The sequence below is a fragment of the Callionymus lyra genome, chromosome 10 (assembly GCF_982586985.1).
Source record: "Callionymus lyra chromosome 10, fCalLyr1.hap1.1, whole genome shotgun sequence".
Taxonomy (NCBI): Eukaryota; Metazoa; Chordata; class Actinopteri; order Syngnathiformes; family Callionymidae; genus Callionymus; species Callionymus lyra.
The window spans coordinates 8,521,076-8,536,382 of NC_141827.1; the positions used below are offsets into that span (position 1 = coordinate 8,521,076).

Here is a 15,307-nt window from a genome sequence, read left to right on the forward strand (position 1 = left end):
TATGCTCAATGGACTCCATCTAGCGGTGAGAAATAAAATAAAATAAAATATATTTAATTGTGTTTGAAGTTGCCTTTCAATTACATCCATAGTTATTAATTATAACCTTAATAAAATATTGGTTTAAAAAACTAAATTTATAATTAAAACCATTTTGACCCTTTTTAATATATTTTGAGTCACTCAAGGTACTATAAAGTTTGATATGATCATCCTTATACTTTAATGTCAAATAAATTCATTTCTTTACCTACAAATAAACACACGTGTTCCTTGACACCCCAAAAAAAGTCACATGCGTACAGTAGACATGTATGTCGACTGTACTATCTGGTCCTGCACTTAAGTTACATCAGCTGTCACGACTCTGCCTGGAAACATCATCCATTTACCGACCAATCCGGGACTTTCCTGCCCCGGACTAAAAAAACACGACTTGCTCAACATGCCCTTTAAAATCAGAGCCAACGTCCATGTTTACAGATATAGACCTTTGTTTATTTTTATTTTAAAATGTTATTTTGAATATCAATCGCAATGTAAGATCAATAATGACCAGTTTGACTTGTTTATAATAAGTTATTTATGATTTTTTAAAAATATATCTTTACATTATAGCAAAACAGAACGACCGGCTTATGACCTGTTCAAAGCGAGAGCACCTGATTCAAGTTCAAGGAACACACACACTGATAAACCTCCAGAAACCTAGACCAGAAAAACAAAAACACACAAGAATTTACACAGAGAATATATACTGTATATTCTAGTATCCACAGCGCCATCGTGGACAGATTCGGAACTGCACCTTAACGTTTTTATATCCGAAGTATATATATATATATATATATACATACGTATATATACTGTATATATACTGTATATATATATATATATATATACAGTATATATATATATATATATATATATAATATATGCACATATTTCATGGGAAACAACTGCAATCGTGAGTATAAATGAAGACAAAAAAAACAATGTACAAACATCTAATTATTTTATTGCCAAACTAAAACTGTTCCAGCTATTTACACTTTACAAGCTACTGTAAATAAGCCTCACAAATATAAAAGGTTTACATTTATGTACACGAATAAATCAACACGTTATTCACCAAACAATTACGCATCTGTGTGAGACCCAGCATGCATCTGTGTGAGACCCAGCATGCATCTGCGTGAGACCCAGCATGCATCTGCGTGAGACCCAGCATGCATCTGTGACGACCGCGACGAGGCAACAAGCAGTAGGTAGTCGGTTATTTTTGGCGTCGTCCCTCGAAAGCCTGGGTTACAACGAGCCCTTGGTTTGAGAAACGGCGAAACACCTGATCGCGAAAGGGACGGATATCACTGAGTCGTACGTTCGTGATTTCGGACGTAGCTCGGCGGTGAATTAAACACATACAATAGAGTCAAACATATAAATAACAGGAGATAAGTGATGGCAGGACGTTTCTGCAGCCGGTGTTTAAATAAAAACCATCTTTGGTACCAGCGATAAAAATGCTTCCATCGGTTACGAACCTATTTTCAACAGGTGAACTCGACGCTGTTCCGTGTCTTTACGAGTCAGTCTAGCCTCGTAATCGATACACTTTGAAAACATGATATACTGTAGCACAGAATTAGACTTTAAATCCACGTTTCTTCGAGAGCAACTGTTGGTTCTCGAGCTACAAAGACATGCGGGCGTCAAGTACTCAACAAGTGTCGGCACAGATTTAAAATACATCAAACCAGTACATGACTTGTACCTTCACGTGATCAGAATTCAATCTTTTTTTTTCTAAATATATATAATGGTTTCTGTCCATACTATACAGTCTTCAAGCCAACGGCCATATATGGTTGTTGCTATACTTGAAATTACGTACAATATACAACCATTAACTTCCAGTCAGAAACTGGTAAAATTACAGACAGAATTAGCAAAAATAAAATGCGATCAACTTAGAATACTATGCATATAATTATAATTATAACTATATAATAACAATGAATTAAGGCGGCTAAGAGAGGTAGCATTTAGCGGCGGAACTGTTTGCTCGTACTTAAACCATGAAGGATATAAAGATGCAATTCAAAGGCTTAATGAATATTCAGTCTCATATTTAAATATCTAATAACTGCTTATAGAAGGGCTTTTGCGCGAGAAAAATGTAGCACACTGAAAAGATACATGCTAATATTGTTAGCACGTTGGATTAAAAACGATTTTCCCCTTGTTTAAGATCCAACTAGCAATCTTAGTAATTCCACAATCGGTGGTTCAGCCCACCATGCTAAAAAAAAAGATGTAATATGTAATAAAATATTAGCATTTATGCTAATGACATGCTACGAAGCGGAAATAATGGAACGGAGGGTAAAGCAGCTGAAACAACTAGCAGTTTTACAAATATTATAACAAATCTATGAGCTAAACATTGATAGTAGTATGGACAGAAAGCTGCGTGAGGGGCCACACGAGGGGACCCACCCTTTAGATGGGCCACGTGGCGTATCTATGGTGTGTTAATGTTGTTGTGTTGATCGGTATCTATCAAGTGCTTTTAGTTGTTGAGCTACGTCCACATGTTCGCAGTGTCTCGTTGTATTGCAGATGTTTGATACGTTTAATAACACAAAAAAATACTTTAATTTGAATATTAGAAAATAAAAAAAAGGCTTTGACATCCTATGTATATATATTTAAATATTTATATATATATATATATAATTTTGTAATATTCAAATTATTATATTTATTATTACTCATTTGATTTTGTACTTTTATAACTAAATAACTGTCAAGGGTGTGTATACATGTGGACTACATTTCTACACAAAAACTTAATTAAATAAACGACTAAACACTAAGATACGCTAACATATGAGGTAATCGACATCTTATATCTTCAGAAGCAGCTGTGACAAACGACCGGACGTCTTCCATCCAGTAATGATCTCGTAAATGCATCGTAAAGTGGGGGGAAAAAAAAGAAAACACAAAGATGGTGTTTGAGAGAGAGTGACGCGAAAATAAAGACGGCTCTAACTTCATATTCAAGGTCTCAGGGTTGGCATTAATGTGCTTGAATTTTAAAAAACTTCACTCGAAGTAAAATCACAGCCTGTGTAATTCATTAAATGCATTTTTTTTTAATCTAAAACATTTTTGGTTTCATCACAAACCATATTTAAAAAACGACACATAAGTTAATTTGATTATTAATTTCATCATATACAGTATAATTGAAACTAAAAACATAGATATAATATAAATAAGCACTCGTGTGTGTGTGTTTCTGTGGCTCTTGAAGGCACGTCACAGCGCCACCCTGGACAGATTCGGAACTGCACCTTTTTATATCCTTTCTCTTTGACTTGTATCTAGAGGACATAAAAAAATCCTTTTGCATTGTTTGAAATGCTTCGGAATTGAATTCGCGGATGTTAAAACTGCATATGTGTGTAGTTCTCCTGGTGAATGATGTGTTTTCTTGCGGACGCTGTACTTGGAAGCTCTGTAGCGTGTTTCCACTGAGGTCATAGTGCTCCCTTTACAACGCTGTCATCGGCTGGAGCCTCTAGCACCGCCTAGTGGCCGCCAGCACCCATGCCGCCGCCCGTCGTCCAGTCGATGATGATGAAGCTCAGACTCATGACCATGAACAGGAAGCCCAGAGCAGCGAAACAAGCAGCCTGGTGAGGAACACAAACCAGGTCAATAATGGACTCACAACTTATTATACACCATGAGTCCGTACCATGATCTTTGGGACGGAGTTCATCGGCTCTTCGTCTTTGGGAACGATGCGGATGTAGAAAATGGCCGGAAAGATAAAAATGAGGCAGGGAGCAGATGTCGCACCTGGAGAGTAGAAATTCAAATACATTTGAAACGTCATATTTCTGTATTTTAATTTAAATAATCTTATCTGATCCAGCCTTACACCCCAGCTCAGGCTCTGAGGTCTGTGGATCAGAATCTACTGATGGTTCCTGAACACGCTTCAGGACCAGAGGAGAGAAATCCTTCCAGACTGTTGCTCCTAAGCTTTGGAACGATCTCTGTGTTTGATGATCTACTGACTCCTTCAAGAAACATCTTAAGACGTTTTTATTTGTTCAGGCTTTTCCTTGATTTTCTTTCACTCCTGTTGTGTTATCAGTTTTATCTTGACCTTTAAAGTATATACTTTATTGAATATTGTTTTGATTGTTAAAGCGCTTTGTGACCCTGGTCTGGAAAAGCGCTATATTAATAAAAATTACTTACTTACTTACTTACTTATACGAATAAGACCAAAGATTTTTTTTAACTCAGATAGTGTTTTAATTTACCAAGGAGGATAAATCAAATTCTTAAGCACCATCTGGATATTTGATTCTTTTAAGGATGTGTGGCTCATTTTATCTTTGTTTTGTGCAGGAAAGTTTTTGGAACACTAGAAATCTGAATCACAATCTGGATCTTTAATTCTTTTGAAGGATTTCTGAATTGTTTTGTGTTTATGAGGTGAAGTGAGTTCTTGAAAACTAAATTTCTGAATAACCATCTGGATCCACATATATTCTGAAAGATTTGTGATTCATTTTGTGTTTTTGTTGTGCAGGAGATTTCTGAAATGGTAAAATTCTGAATCACCATCTAGATCTTCAATTCATTTGAAGGATTCTTGACTTGTTTTGTGTTTGTTTTTTGCATTTCTGGAACGCTAAAAAAGATACATGCTAATATTGTTAGCATGTTGGATTACAAACGATTTTTCCCCTTGTTTAAGATCCAACTAGCAATCTTAGTAATTCCACAATCGGTGGTTCAGCCCACCATGCTAAAAAAAAGATGTAATGAAAAATATTAGCAAATCACCTTTTTAGCATTTATGCTAATAAAATGCTACGAAGCGGAAATAATGGAACGGAGGATAAAGCAGCTGAAGAAACTAGCAGTTTTACAAATATTATAACAAATCTATGAGCTAAACATTGATAGTAGTTCGTTTTGTGTTTGTTTTTTGCATTTCTGGAACGCTAAAACTCTGAACCACCATCTGGATCTTAAATTATTTTGAAGGATTTGTGACCAATTTCGTGGTTGTTTTGTGCAGGTAAGTTCTGGAACACAACAATTCTGAACCACCATCTGGATTTTCAATTATTTTGAAGGATTTGTGAATCGTTTCGTCTTTGTGTTGTGAAGTGAGTTCCGGAAAAACTAAAATTCTGACGAACCATCTGGATCCACAAATATGCTGAAGGATTTGTTATCTTATCTATATATCTTATCTTACATCTTTGTTTTGTGCAGGAAAGTTTTGGAACACTAGAAATCTGAATCACAATCTGGATCTTTAAATCTTTTGAAGGATTTCTGAATTGTTTTGTGTTTATGAGGTGAAGTGAGTTCTTGAAAACTAAATTTCTGAATAACCATCTGGATCCACACATATTCTGAAAGATTTGTGATTCATTTTGTGTTTTTGTTGTGCATAAGATTTCTGAAATGCTAAAATTCTGAATCACCATCTAGATCTTCAATTCAGTTGAAGGATTCTTGACTCGTTTCGTGTTTGTTTTTTGCATTTCTGGAACGCTAAAACTCTGAACCACACATCTGGATCTTTAACTATTTTGAAGGATTTGTGACCAATTTTGTGGTTGTTTTGTGCAGGTAAGTTCTGGAACACAACAATTCTAAACCACCATCTGGATCTTCAATTATTTTGAAGGATTTGTGACTAATTTCGTGATTGTTTTGTGCAGGTAAGTTCTGGAACACAACAATTCTAAACCACCATCTGGATCTTCAATTATTTTGAAGGATTTGTGACTAATTTCGTGATTGTTTTGTGCAGGTAAGTTCTGGAACACAACAATTCTAAACCACCATCTGGATCTTCAATTATTTTGAAGGATTTGTGACTAATTTCGTGATTGTTTCGTGCAGGTAAGTTCTGGAACACAACAATTCTGAACCACCATCTGGATCTTCAATTATTTTGAAGGATTTGTTACTAATTTCGTGATTGTTTTGTGCAGGTAAGTTCTGGAACACAACAATTCTGAACAACCATCTGGATTTTCACATTTTTTTGAATGATTTTCGACTGGTTCCGTGTTTGTGTTGTGAAGTAAGTTCTGGAACGCTAAAATTCTGAATCATCAACCGGATCTTCAATTATTTTGAATGTTTTGTGAGTTGTTTTGTGTTTCTGTTGTGAAGTGAGTTCTGGAAAAACTAAAATTCTGACGAACCATCTGGATCCACAAATATCCGGAAGGATTTGTTTCATGTCTGTGTTGTGCAGGTGAGTTCTTGAACGCTACCATCTCCTAAGCAACTGAGAACATTGAAAAAATATCTATAAATAATATTAATAAGACTTTAAATGCAAACAAAAATGTAATTATATAGATAAAATAAAAGTAGGACAACAACGAGTGGACTTGGGTCTAAAGACGGTTTCCGCTCATGAGTTTACCGAACTGTACCTGAACGTTGCGTCACTGGAAACGTTCTACCTCGTAACATTAATGTGGAAAAGCAAACAAAATGACGAATAAATCAATATTTTCTGATGTGTTTCAGTCGTAAAGATAATATGGTTGAATTTCTAAAACTTTGTGATTCTCAGAGGTTCACTGGTGGAAAATGTGAGAAACATATCTCGAAAAAACAAACAAATCCAAAACGACCATTTTCTTGATCATTTCGTGTTCTTTCGCCTTTGAAGTCGTCAACTTTCACCTTCGACCCAGATCTCCCTCTTTCGAGCGCACACGGCGACACAAATATTGACACAGTTAATCAGTCGGTCAACACTGTCACGTTTTCATTCTTCTCTTTTATGTTTTGGAACGAGAGCGGCGGCCGTTCTGACCCGACTTCAAATGTTCGGATTCTCTCTGTACGTCAACAATGGTGACAAACTTCATCAACATCCTGTCGGTATCTTATGTTATCTCCGGAGTCAAGGAAGGAAAGCTATTGACGTGTCCCTGGATTAAATACTCTTGACAAAATCCACATAAAAACACTAAATTTCATTGTTATATCATTTAAAATCTTTCTCACAAAATACAGATGTATTTTCTTTTTAGTTGGGTGGACTTATTAAAAAACAAACAGGGTATATATATTTTTTAAATCAACATATAAGACAGTATATAACAATTTTCTGTCAAACTGAATTGTTTCTTGAAACTCCTAAATATAACTTTTTCAACCGTGAGATTTTTTAAAAAAATTTAATTTACAAATTAAATTATGTGAGATACAGAATTATGTTTAAAAAATATATACATATATTTTAGAGAGCAGAGCATTTTAACTATATAAAATGTAAATGTAAATCAAATAATTAATTCTCCGAAAAAAACATTCTTAAAGAAACTTAGTTTCACAATTACAGAGAAAGGGAATAAAATCAAACGATCAAATATGATACAAGAATATGAAGAAAGAAGCGTTATAAGCGTATTGAATCTGTGTTTTATCTTCTGTTTCCAGTGTTAGCGCTAGCATACCGACAATTTGCGAGATTTGAGACACAGCCCCATGCTGTCGCATACTACTCTTAGTATGCTAGAAGTTAGTATGCATCAGTTTAGTGTACGTACTAACTAGTACGCAAATTCTCCACAGATAGTATGTCTCAAATCAAACACTGATGCTACACACTAACCGGAGATTACATGACAGCTTCTTCTTCTACTTCTATTTAACGATGTTTCAACCAGCTGTTTGAACACTATCACCACCTGCTGGCAGCACGTATTGCAACTTTGGAAAAAGAAATAAAGAAAAAATATGAGAATCTAAATAATCGCGAGATATTTAAGCTGGTATCAGCAGCGAAGACGTGTTTATCCTCCTACTGCTGCTGAAAATGCACCTGTAAGTATATGAATATATATGCATTTATATATGACGTAACTTCCGTTTAAAACGTCACTAAGATGGCGGCTGTTTAGTGTGGTTAGTGTCCATCGAACCATGCTCAGTTTTGTGGGCTTGTTAGGACGCCAATTAAGTGTGCATGGCGCACTAAATTTCGCATACTAAGAATTGAGACGCACTAACGCACTAAAAATACTAACTTTTAGTACGCTAGTATGCGATTTGAGACACAGCACCAGTGAATTTGTTAGCATAACTTCGGCTAATTTGGATTTAGCATCAGTAGAACTTGTGAGTTTGGAACTGAGTTTCATATTTAATACTTTTTTTTTAAACGTAAGCTCGACTAACTGGCTTTCAGTCAAGGGGGCGGGGTCACGTGTAAATTATTACACATTATTGACCATCTACGTTGTCAATCAAAAGATGGTTGAACAAAATCAATTATATCAACCATCCTTTTGGAAAGAAAGACTTAAAGGAATTTGGAAAAGATGGAAAAGGCTTCACTATGAGAACAGTACTCACCAATGATGCCGAAAATGCCCAGAATGTTGGGCGCAAAGATGACGAGCATGTTGATGAAGGTCAACAGGATGACGGCGATGGCGGTGTGACGCAACCAGTTGAACGCCTTAGTGGGGAACAGCATCTGCTGGATGGCTCTGCGCACCTGCGGTGGCGAAGACGACAAAATGGTTTAAGCGAGAGAAAATAAAAACGTTGTCGGGGAGAAAAATAAATCCACTTACGGGGAACAACACGATGGGGACGGTCAGAGTGACGGCGGTCAAGACGGCGACTCGTACGCAGAGGATGAGAGTGTCGTACGGGTCGATGCGGCTGTAGGTGTGCAGCAGTTCTGGCTCCACTCTGCCTGAGAAACCACAAGAAAATCGGGATTATTGTTGCGTTAACTGTTTTATAGAGTTTAGCTCGGTTCCCTCGCGGGTTCTACTGAAATCTTCTTAGGCTCGAAATGACCATCATGAACTGATCCGTGTCTGGACTAAGCCACATTTTTTGGTGTCAGCTTTAATCGTCCACAAGGGCCAAAAAGGCCAAAAACTGTAGAACGCTAATTGATACCTTATAATCAAAGCTACAATAGCTTAAATATTTGTTTACAAAACTAAATAAAGACTATTTTTGTGATTTTATCTTTCTGGTAACAGCAATACCTTATTTTGATATATTGCAGTTACAGTATTTTGACACTAGGGGAGCCAAAAACATGTCTTAATGTCCCACAGATTGTCCTTTTTAACTGTAGTTTTCATAAGTTAAATAACACAATATATTTCACATCTACTGTCTTTTTGTAGTTAATTTGTAGCAAAGCAAAAAAATGTTTTAGACTTATGTCCCTTGTGCGGTGTCCGGGTCAAAGTGACCCGGTGGGATACAGTCTCTGGCCACCTTGAACCATAGGCCGACAAGAGTTAAATCTATAAACTGTATATATATATACTACTAGTTGAAGTTGAAGTAACAGCCTTATAAAAAACTCACAATTTCATTAAGACTTTTAGCCTTCTTTTAGTTTCTACGTCCTTTTTTTGGAATCTCTCGGGATCAGCCAACATTTTGAAGGTACAATAAAATATTTTAAGCTAAATTACATGGCTTTTTCACGTTCTATTTAAAATATCTTTCACGGTTTTGGATCTTGTAAAAAAAAAAACCAAGGTACTTCTGCTAGTAGTTTATATCCATTATATAGATTTAACCCTTGAGCGGTCTCTTAGTCAAAGTGATCCAGAGATGGTATCCCAATGGGTCACCTTGACCCAGAGACAAACAAGGCATATAAGTCTACAACATCTTGTTTGCTTTGATACCAATTACTCCCAAAAAGACAGTAGATGTGAAATATATTGTGTTATTTAACTATAACTATAACTATGAAACTACAGTTAAAAACACAATCTGTAGAAACTTTAGTAGTGTTTTTGGCTCGCCTATTGTCAGAATAATGTAACTGCAATATAAAATAAATATGGTATTGCTGTTACCAAAAAGATTAAGTGACAAAAAAAAAATTGTAACGAATGAACATGCATAAAATTGGCAACTTCAAAAAGTCTCCAAGTACTTCTGATGAAAACACAAGTGTTTGTTACAAAAGTGTGGTTAGTTACATAGTAAAGTAGTTAAGATCACCATTAAATAATAGTGTGACTTCTACTCATGTCTGTTTGAAATCAAACCAATAATTACAGATAATATAATAAAAAGCTTACATAACGCTTCTTTAATTCAACCATAACTCACCATAAAAGGTCAGGTAGCCGAAGAGGGCCGCCAGGAAGTACATGGTGTACATGACAAAGATGGAGATGTTGGACACCCGTTGCATCCTTTTCTTCGTCGGTCTAAAATTAAAGAAGAACTCACGAGTCAGGGTGTCGAATTTGAGTCCGGATAATCTCCGCCGACTTACTGGCTGAGCTCGGTGTAGATGGGAAGAACCTCAGGGTGGCAGACGAAGGCGAAAGCCAGGATGGGAATGGTGTACGCCGTCTGAACCAGAGCAATCGGTGAAGATAAAGAAATTCCCCCGGTTAGGGATTCATCCTACCAACCTGCGAGTTGATGGTGAACAAGCGGGGGTAGCAGTCCGAGTCCTCATCGGCGTGGTGGTCGGCGTCGTGGACCTGGTGCGAGAAGTTCTGGATGGGGTGGGCGGCGGTGCTGTTGGAGTAGTACTCGTCGAAGGGGCAGGGGATGTGGAACTTCTTGTATATGACCTGTAGAAGAAGAGAGAAGGTTCTCAGCAACCATACGTCAATCCATGTAGATCGAGGTACGTTCACACTTCACGCCAGTTGGTGTCACAACTTTGTGGCATCTAAATGGGGTTCGTCTCAAGTGAAGGGTACGCATGGTAGATGAGGGACGAGATAGTGGCGTCCATTTCCAGACGTTAGTTGGGTACAAGTTTGGCATTAGCCGATCAGAACCGTGACTTCAAAGTAGGGTATGCACAGAGGGGATACTCAACATGGAGGACAAACTAATTGTTGCGTTCGCCAATTACAAATGAACCGAAACGTCTGTTCTATCGCTACGGAATTGGGAAGATACTGTCGCTGAGAGACAGCTGGTGTTACGGGTGAGTTTTGACGTGAATTCATGATTATTTTCCAGCTAATTTACCTTAGCTTTCATGCTAACTAGTTTGATATAAAGTTACTGTGGTGAAACAAAATCCATGAGTCAGCTGAGTTCTATAACAGGTGCCACAGGGGTCCTACTGAGCTCTTCTCGGGCTAAAAATGACCCCCATGACCTTTCTCTGGGTCTGGACTAATCCAGGATTTTCAGGCCGAAAATGGCCATGCGCTTACTACTCAGTTATTACTATTGATACTCATAGTACAATAGCCTGAATAGGCTCATTTTCTTCGTCCCATTTCAAGAAAGATTTGAAACTAAACTGGACCAAACTCTGTAAATATTAAAGAAAGTTACAGCATTTTAAAAGCCACAAATCCAATAAAGTTATCCACAAATAAGACGTTTCTATTTGTTCAGGCTTTTCCTTGATTTTCTGGAACTCCTGTGTTGTTCTCAGTATTATCTTGATCTTTAAAGTGTATACTTTTTTGAGTATTGTTTTGTTTGTTTAAGCTCTTTGTGACCCTGGTCTGGAAAAGCGCTATATAAATAAATATTACTTACTTACTTACTTACTTACTTACAAATCCTCCAAAATTGTTTTTCCCTTAGCAGAGCAAAGATCCCTGGGAAATCCCAGGTACTTCAGCTAGAAGTTTAATAATGTGAAAATAGAGTCTCAGGGACAAAAGTAGCTTGAGTAATACTGGGAACTAGTTTTTTAATCAAGACATGCAACGGTTGAGTCTGTTCAGATTATTGGGTGAACTATAACTTTAATTATTCCTGGTAGAGGGGTCTAAAATGAGTGGAAAGTTAAAAATGGCGGGGGCAGAATTTACCCCTTTATCCAAGTAGAATAAAGATTAAAATAATAATGATAATAAAGATGTTTTTTATTCAGCAGATCTTGGATCTTTGGTTCTGGTCTGATGTTAGGTTCATCCACCTCCACACCTTCCTATCAGTAACACTACCTGACATACTTCCTGTTGAACACTAGCAACTACCTTTTTATTGGATAAAACTCTCAGAGCTCCTGAAGACACTTAAGTAAATGGATGTGTTTCCAAGCTAACTCCACGCATTACCCGTCCGACGACGACTAGACCAGGAGCGAACCTTTCATCCCTCCTTCATTCACGCAATCAATCCTGGACTAATTCTTGTGAAGCGCAGCCGAGCATGACCCGCGTTCTCACGGCTGCTCCGGTGAAGCCAAGCGGAGTTTCCTGCGATCGGACCGAGATCAAACCTGACAAAATTGTCAGCGTGTGAAAGGTACAAAAAGGCTTAAAAAGTACTAAAAAAAAAAGAGATCAGGAGCTTGAACAGTGGAGAGGTGAGAGAAGTGATGATGTGACTCACAGCACTGAGGAAGAAAACCATGCAGCCGAGGGAAAATCCACTGGTGTAGCCAAGGTAACCTGGCGAGAGGGAATTGAGTCATCAGAGGTTTTCGATTCGAGGCAACAAAACACAACATTTTATTTTCGCTCATTGGTTTTTTGCAAGTCCGTCCAAACCCCGACTTACTGACGGTTCATGACGTTTAGACAGGAAGTGAAAGTGAAACAAGAAGATAATAAAAGTCAGTTTCCATTCGGCTGTGTGGCAGGATGTTGATCGTCGGATTAAATGTTAATTGGAAACCAGCTGACTCAAACCAGTTAAAAACTTTATGTAAGCTGGACCACTGCCAATACCAACTAAACAAGCAGGTAATTGACAAAAAAAAGACTTCGGACAGGAGCTTAAAAGTTAAATTATATAACTATTTTGACAACTGTGTAATGAACAATCTTCAAGATGGATTAAAATGATGACTTGCTCTCAAACTCTTTAATAAATTATCTTTATTATACTGAAAACAATGGCCGTCTGTACGTAACGCAGATAAATTCCCCCTCCAAAAAGTCAGGGGTCACTGGGTCGGCGGGTCGGCGCCATCGTCAATGTTACTGTGGCCGAACAAGCAGACTTAGGCCGCCCCAAATTTTGGGAGGTCACACATCGTTTTCGGTGCGAAAATTTGTAGCTTTTAGGTTGTACGTGAAGGTTGTGAAGTTTGCACAAAAAAAACAACAAAAGATTTGCGGCCATTTTGTGCCGAAAAAAGGCACCCAAAATTGCGCTTAAAAAGAAATCCCAAACAGACCTAGTATAGGAAATAGAATAATTAGCTAATTTTATTTATTAAGGTATACCACAAAATATTTCAGAACGATTAGATGTCGGTTTCGCCTTTCGCTCCTAATTGGGCGCAAATTTGGCGCCCAAACATAAAATGCAAAAGATTTCAAGCGCTCAGTGAAGCTGTCGCCCGGAGTCTTACATCAATAATATTACTTTTTTAAAATGTAACATTCTTTTTTTGCGGTATTTAGTGAATTAGTTTTGCATTATTTTGCGCTAGCCATAATAAAATACATTATTTTAAGGATTAACTAAACATTTAAAAATAGGTTAACTCTCTTTTTTAAATTTTGTTTATGCATTATTTATATAAGACTGAACTACCTCTGTATATTATAATTTCTTAGACTAGAAGAGAGACATTACGAATGTTTTTGTAAGATAATCATAATAAATAATTCTTAAATGAAGTAATGGAAATATCTTTTTGTCATTTCTTATTATCATGTTTTATTTTGAAAAAAAAATGAAGGAAACTTTGACTCACCGAGTTGCTTCATCAGAGCCAGTGGCAGGATGACACTGGCAGAGACGATGATGACCAGATAGTTTCCGTTAATGTACCAGAGACTGTGAAAGAAAAGGAACAGTTGGCTCTGGAGGGCTCAGTGTATCAAACACAAACAAGAGAAGGTCTGGAATACACACTTTATGTAACAGTTATACAAATAAACAATCTTTACTCGTGTCTTAAGAACCCAGTTTCCCACAGTCGTCGTCTCACTTTATAACAGGGCAGACCTCCACCGAGCAGCTCGTTTCCACACATACTGTGATAATCATTCTCTTCTTTATTCCACTTTAAAGTTTGAAATACGAACAGGATGAATTTAGCTCAACGGTCCAATCGTGTTCGTGCCAGGCTCTCCTAGTCTTGAATGATGGAGAAATATAAAAGCGTGGAAACTACTATTGCGGTGACGTAACACCATCAACGACCAAATATAATTGCTCTGAGGACAAAACGGAAGCAAGAAACCAGACAGTCATTGTCATTATAAATATATTATATCATTATGATTATGGACGTTGAAGAACGATCACCGGCGATGATCAGTGGAAAACAGATGTGTCTCTTTGATGTCAACTAGCTATAGAATTAATATATATATATATATATATATATATATATTTATTGTATTTTTAATTTTAATTAATTACTCAAAATATTATTAATAGAAAAACATAAAAATACCACTTTTGTTTTTTATTATTATTATTATTCAAACATATATATAAAAAAGTATTATTTAAAATATAACTATAAAATAAACTATTTCTTCAAAATATTGTATTTTTTTTTTATTATGTCCTATAATAATACTAACCTATGAATAATATATAACAGTCTGGTGTTTTTATTTTGTTGCGTTATTTTCACGCAAAATAATCTAGTTGTAGTCTTTGTAATTATTGACCCTGAGATTAATTCTTGGTCAAATTCTGGGACTAAAACGGTTGAACTCTAGTCTTTAAATGTGAGCTGGGAGTCTTTTTAGAGTTTTTTCAAAATCAAATTTATCTGGATGTTTATCTGTAAACATGCAAGCATAAAACATTAAACTTCCCTGGTGGAATTAAAATATGTCAGAATAAAGCCAAGAAACGATTTGACGTAAATCCAGTGATAAATAAATGAATCTTTAGCACTTGATTTAGAGGAAACACAACTTAATTCATCGACAACAACCGTGTTTCTTCACATTGTCTCCTTGAGTCACGATGCCTCGTGTCACTCTGACCCAGCATCACTATCAACACCCTGGAACTATCGCTGAGCGTCATAATGAGTGTGTGTGTGTGTGTGTGTGTGTGTGTGTGTGTGTGTGTGTGTGTGTGTGTGTGTGTGTGTGTGTGTGTGTGTGTGTGTGTGTGTGTGTGTGTGTGTGTGTCCTAGATTGTGTGTAAGTGTTCGGGGAGAACGGTATGTCCATGGAGCCCGTGAGTAAAAAGGTCGCGTCCTCTGCGGACGTTTGGCCGACGGGTCATGTGAGAGAATGAGATTCTACGTCGTGAGGGTCTTTCATGTGCGTCTTGTTCTGAGCTTTATTTATACTTCAATGACCAGGAATCAAGTTTGACTTTA

General features: G+C 36.9%; 2 protein-coding genes across 3 annotated transcripts in view; one reads left to right on the plus strand and one right to left on the minus strand.

Moving 5' to 3' along the window:
* The window catches only part of LOC148070144 (ubiquitin-like modifier-activating enzyme 1), a 280,272-nt gene that overhangs the window by 101,896 nt on the left and 163,069 nt on the right, over positions 1-15,307 (plus strand). The window lies entirely within an intron of this gene.
* Positions 999-15,307, minus strand: part of slc38a3b (solute carrier family 38 member 3b) — a 36,284-nt gene continuing 21,975 nt past the window's right edge. For both annotated transcript variants that reach the window (XM_087800363.1, XM_087800362.1), the window contains 9 exons: positions 13,709-13,791; positions 12,394-12,452; positions 10,491-10,655; positions 10,349-10,428; positions 10,180-10,280; positions 8,658-8,782; positions 8,434-8,578; positions 3,770-3,873; positions 999-3,704 (listed from right to left, as the gene is read on the minus strand). In XM_087800363.1, coding sequence (XP_087656489.1) covers positions 3,600-3,704; positions 3,770-3,873; positions 8,434-8,578; positions 8,658-8,782; positions 10,180-10,280; positions 10,349-10,428; positions 10,491-10,655; positions 12,394-12,452; positions 13,709-13,791 — 967 coding nt within the window. In that variant the 3' untranslated portion in view covers positions 999-3,599. The remainder of the gene's footprint in view (positions 3,705-3,769; positions 3,874-8,433; positions 8,579-8,657; positions 8,783-10,179; positions 10,281-10,348; positions 10,429-10,490; positions 10,656-12,393; positions 12,453-13,708; positions 13,792-15,307) is intronic.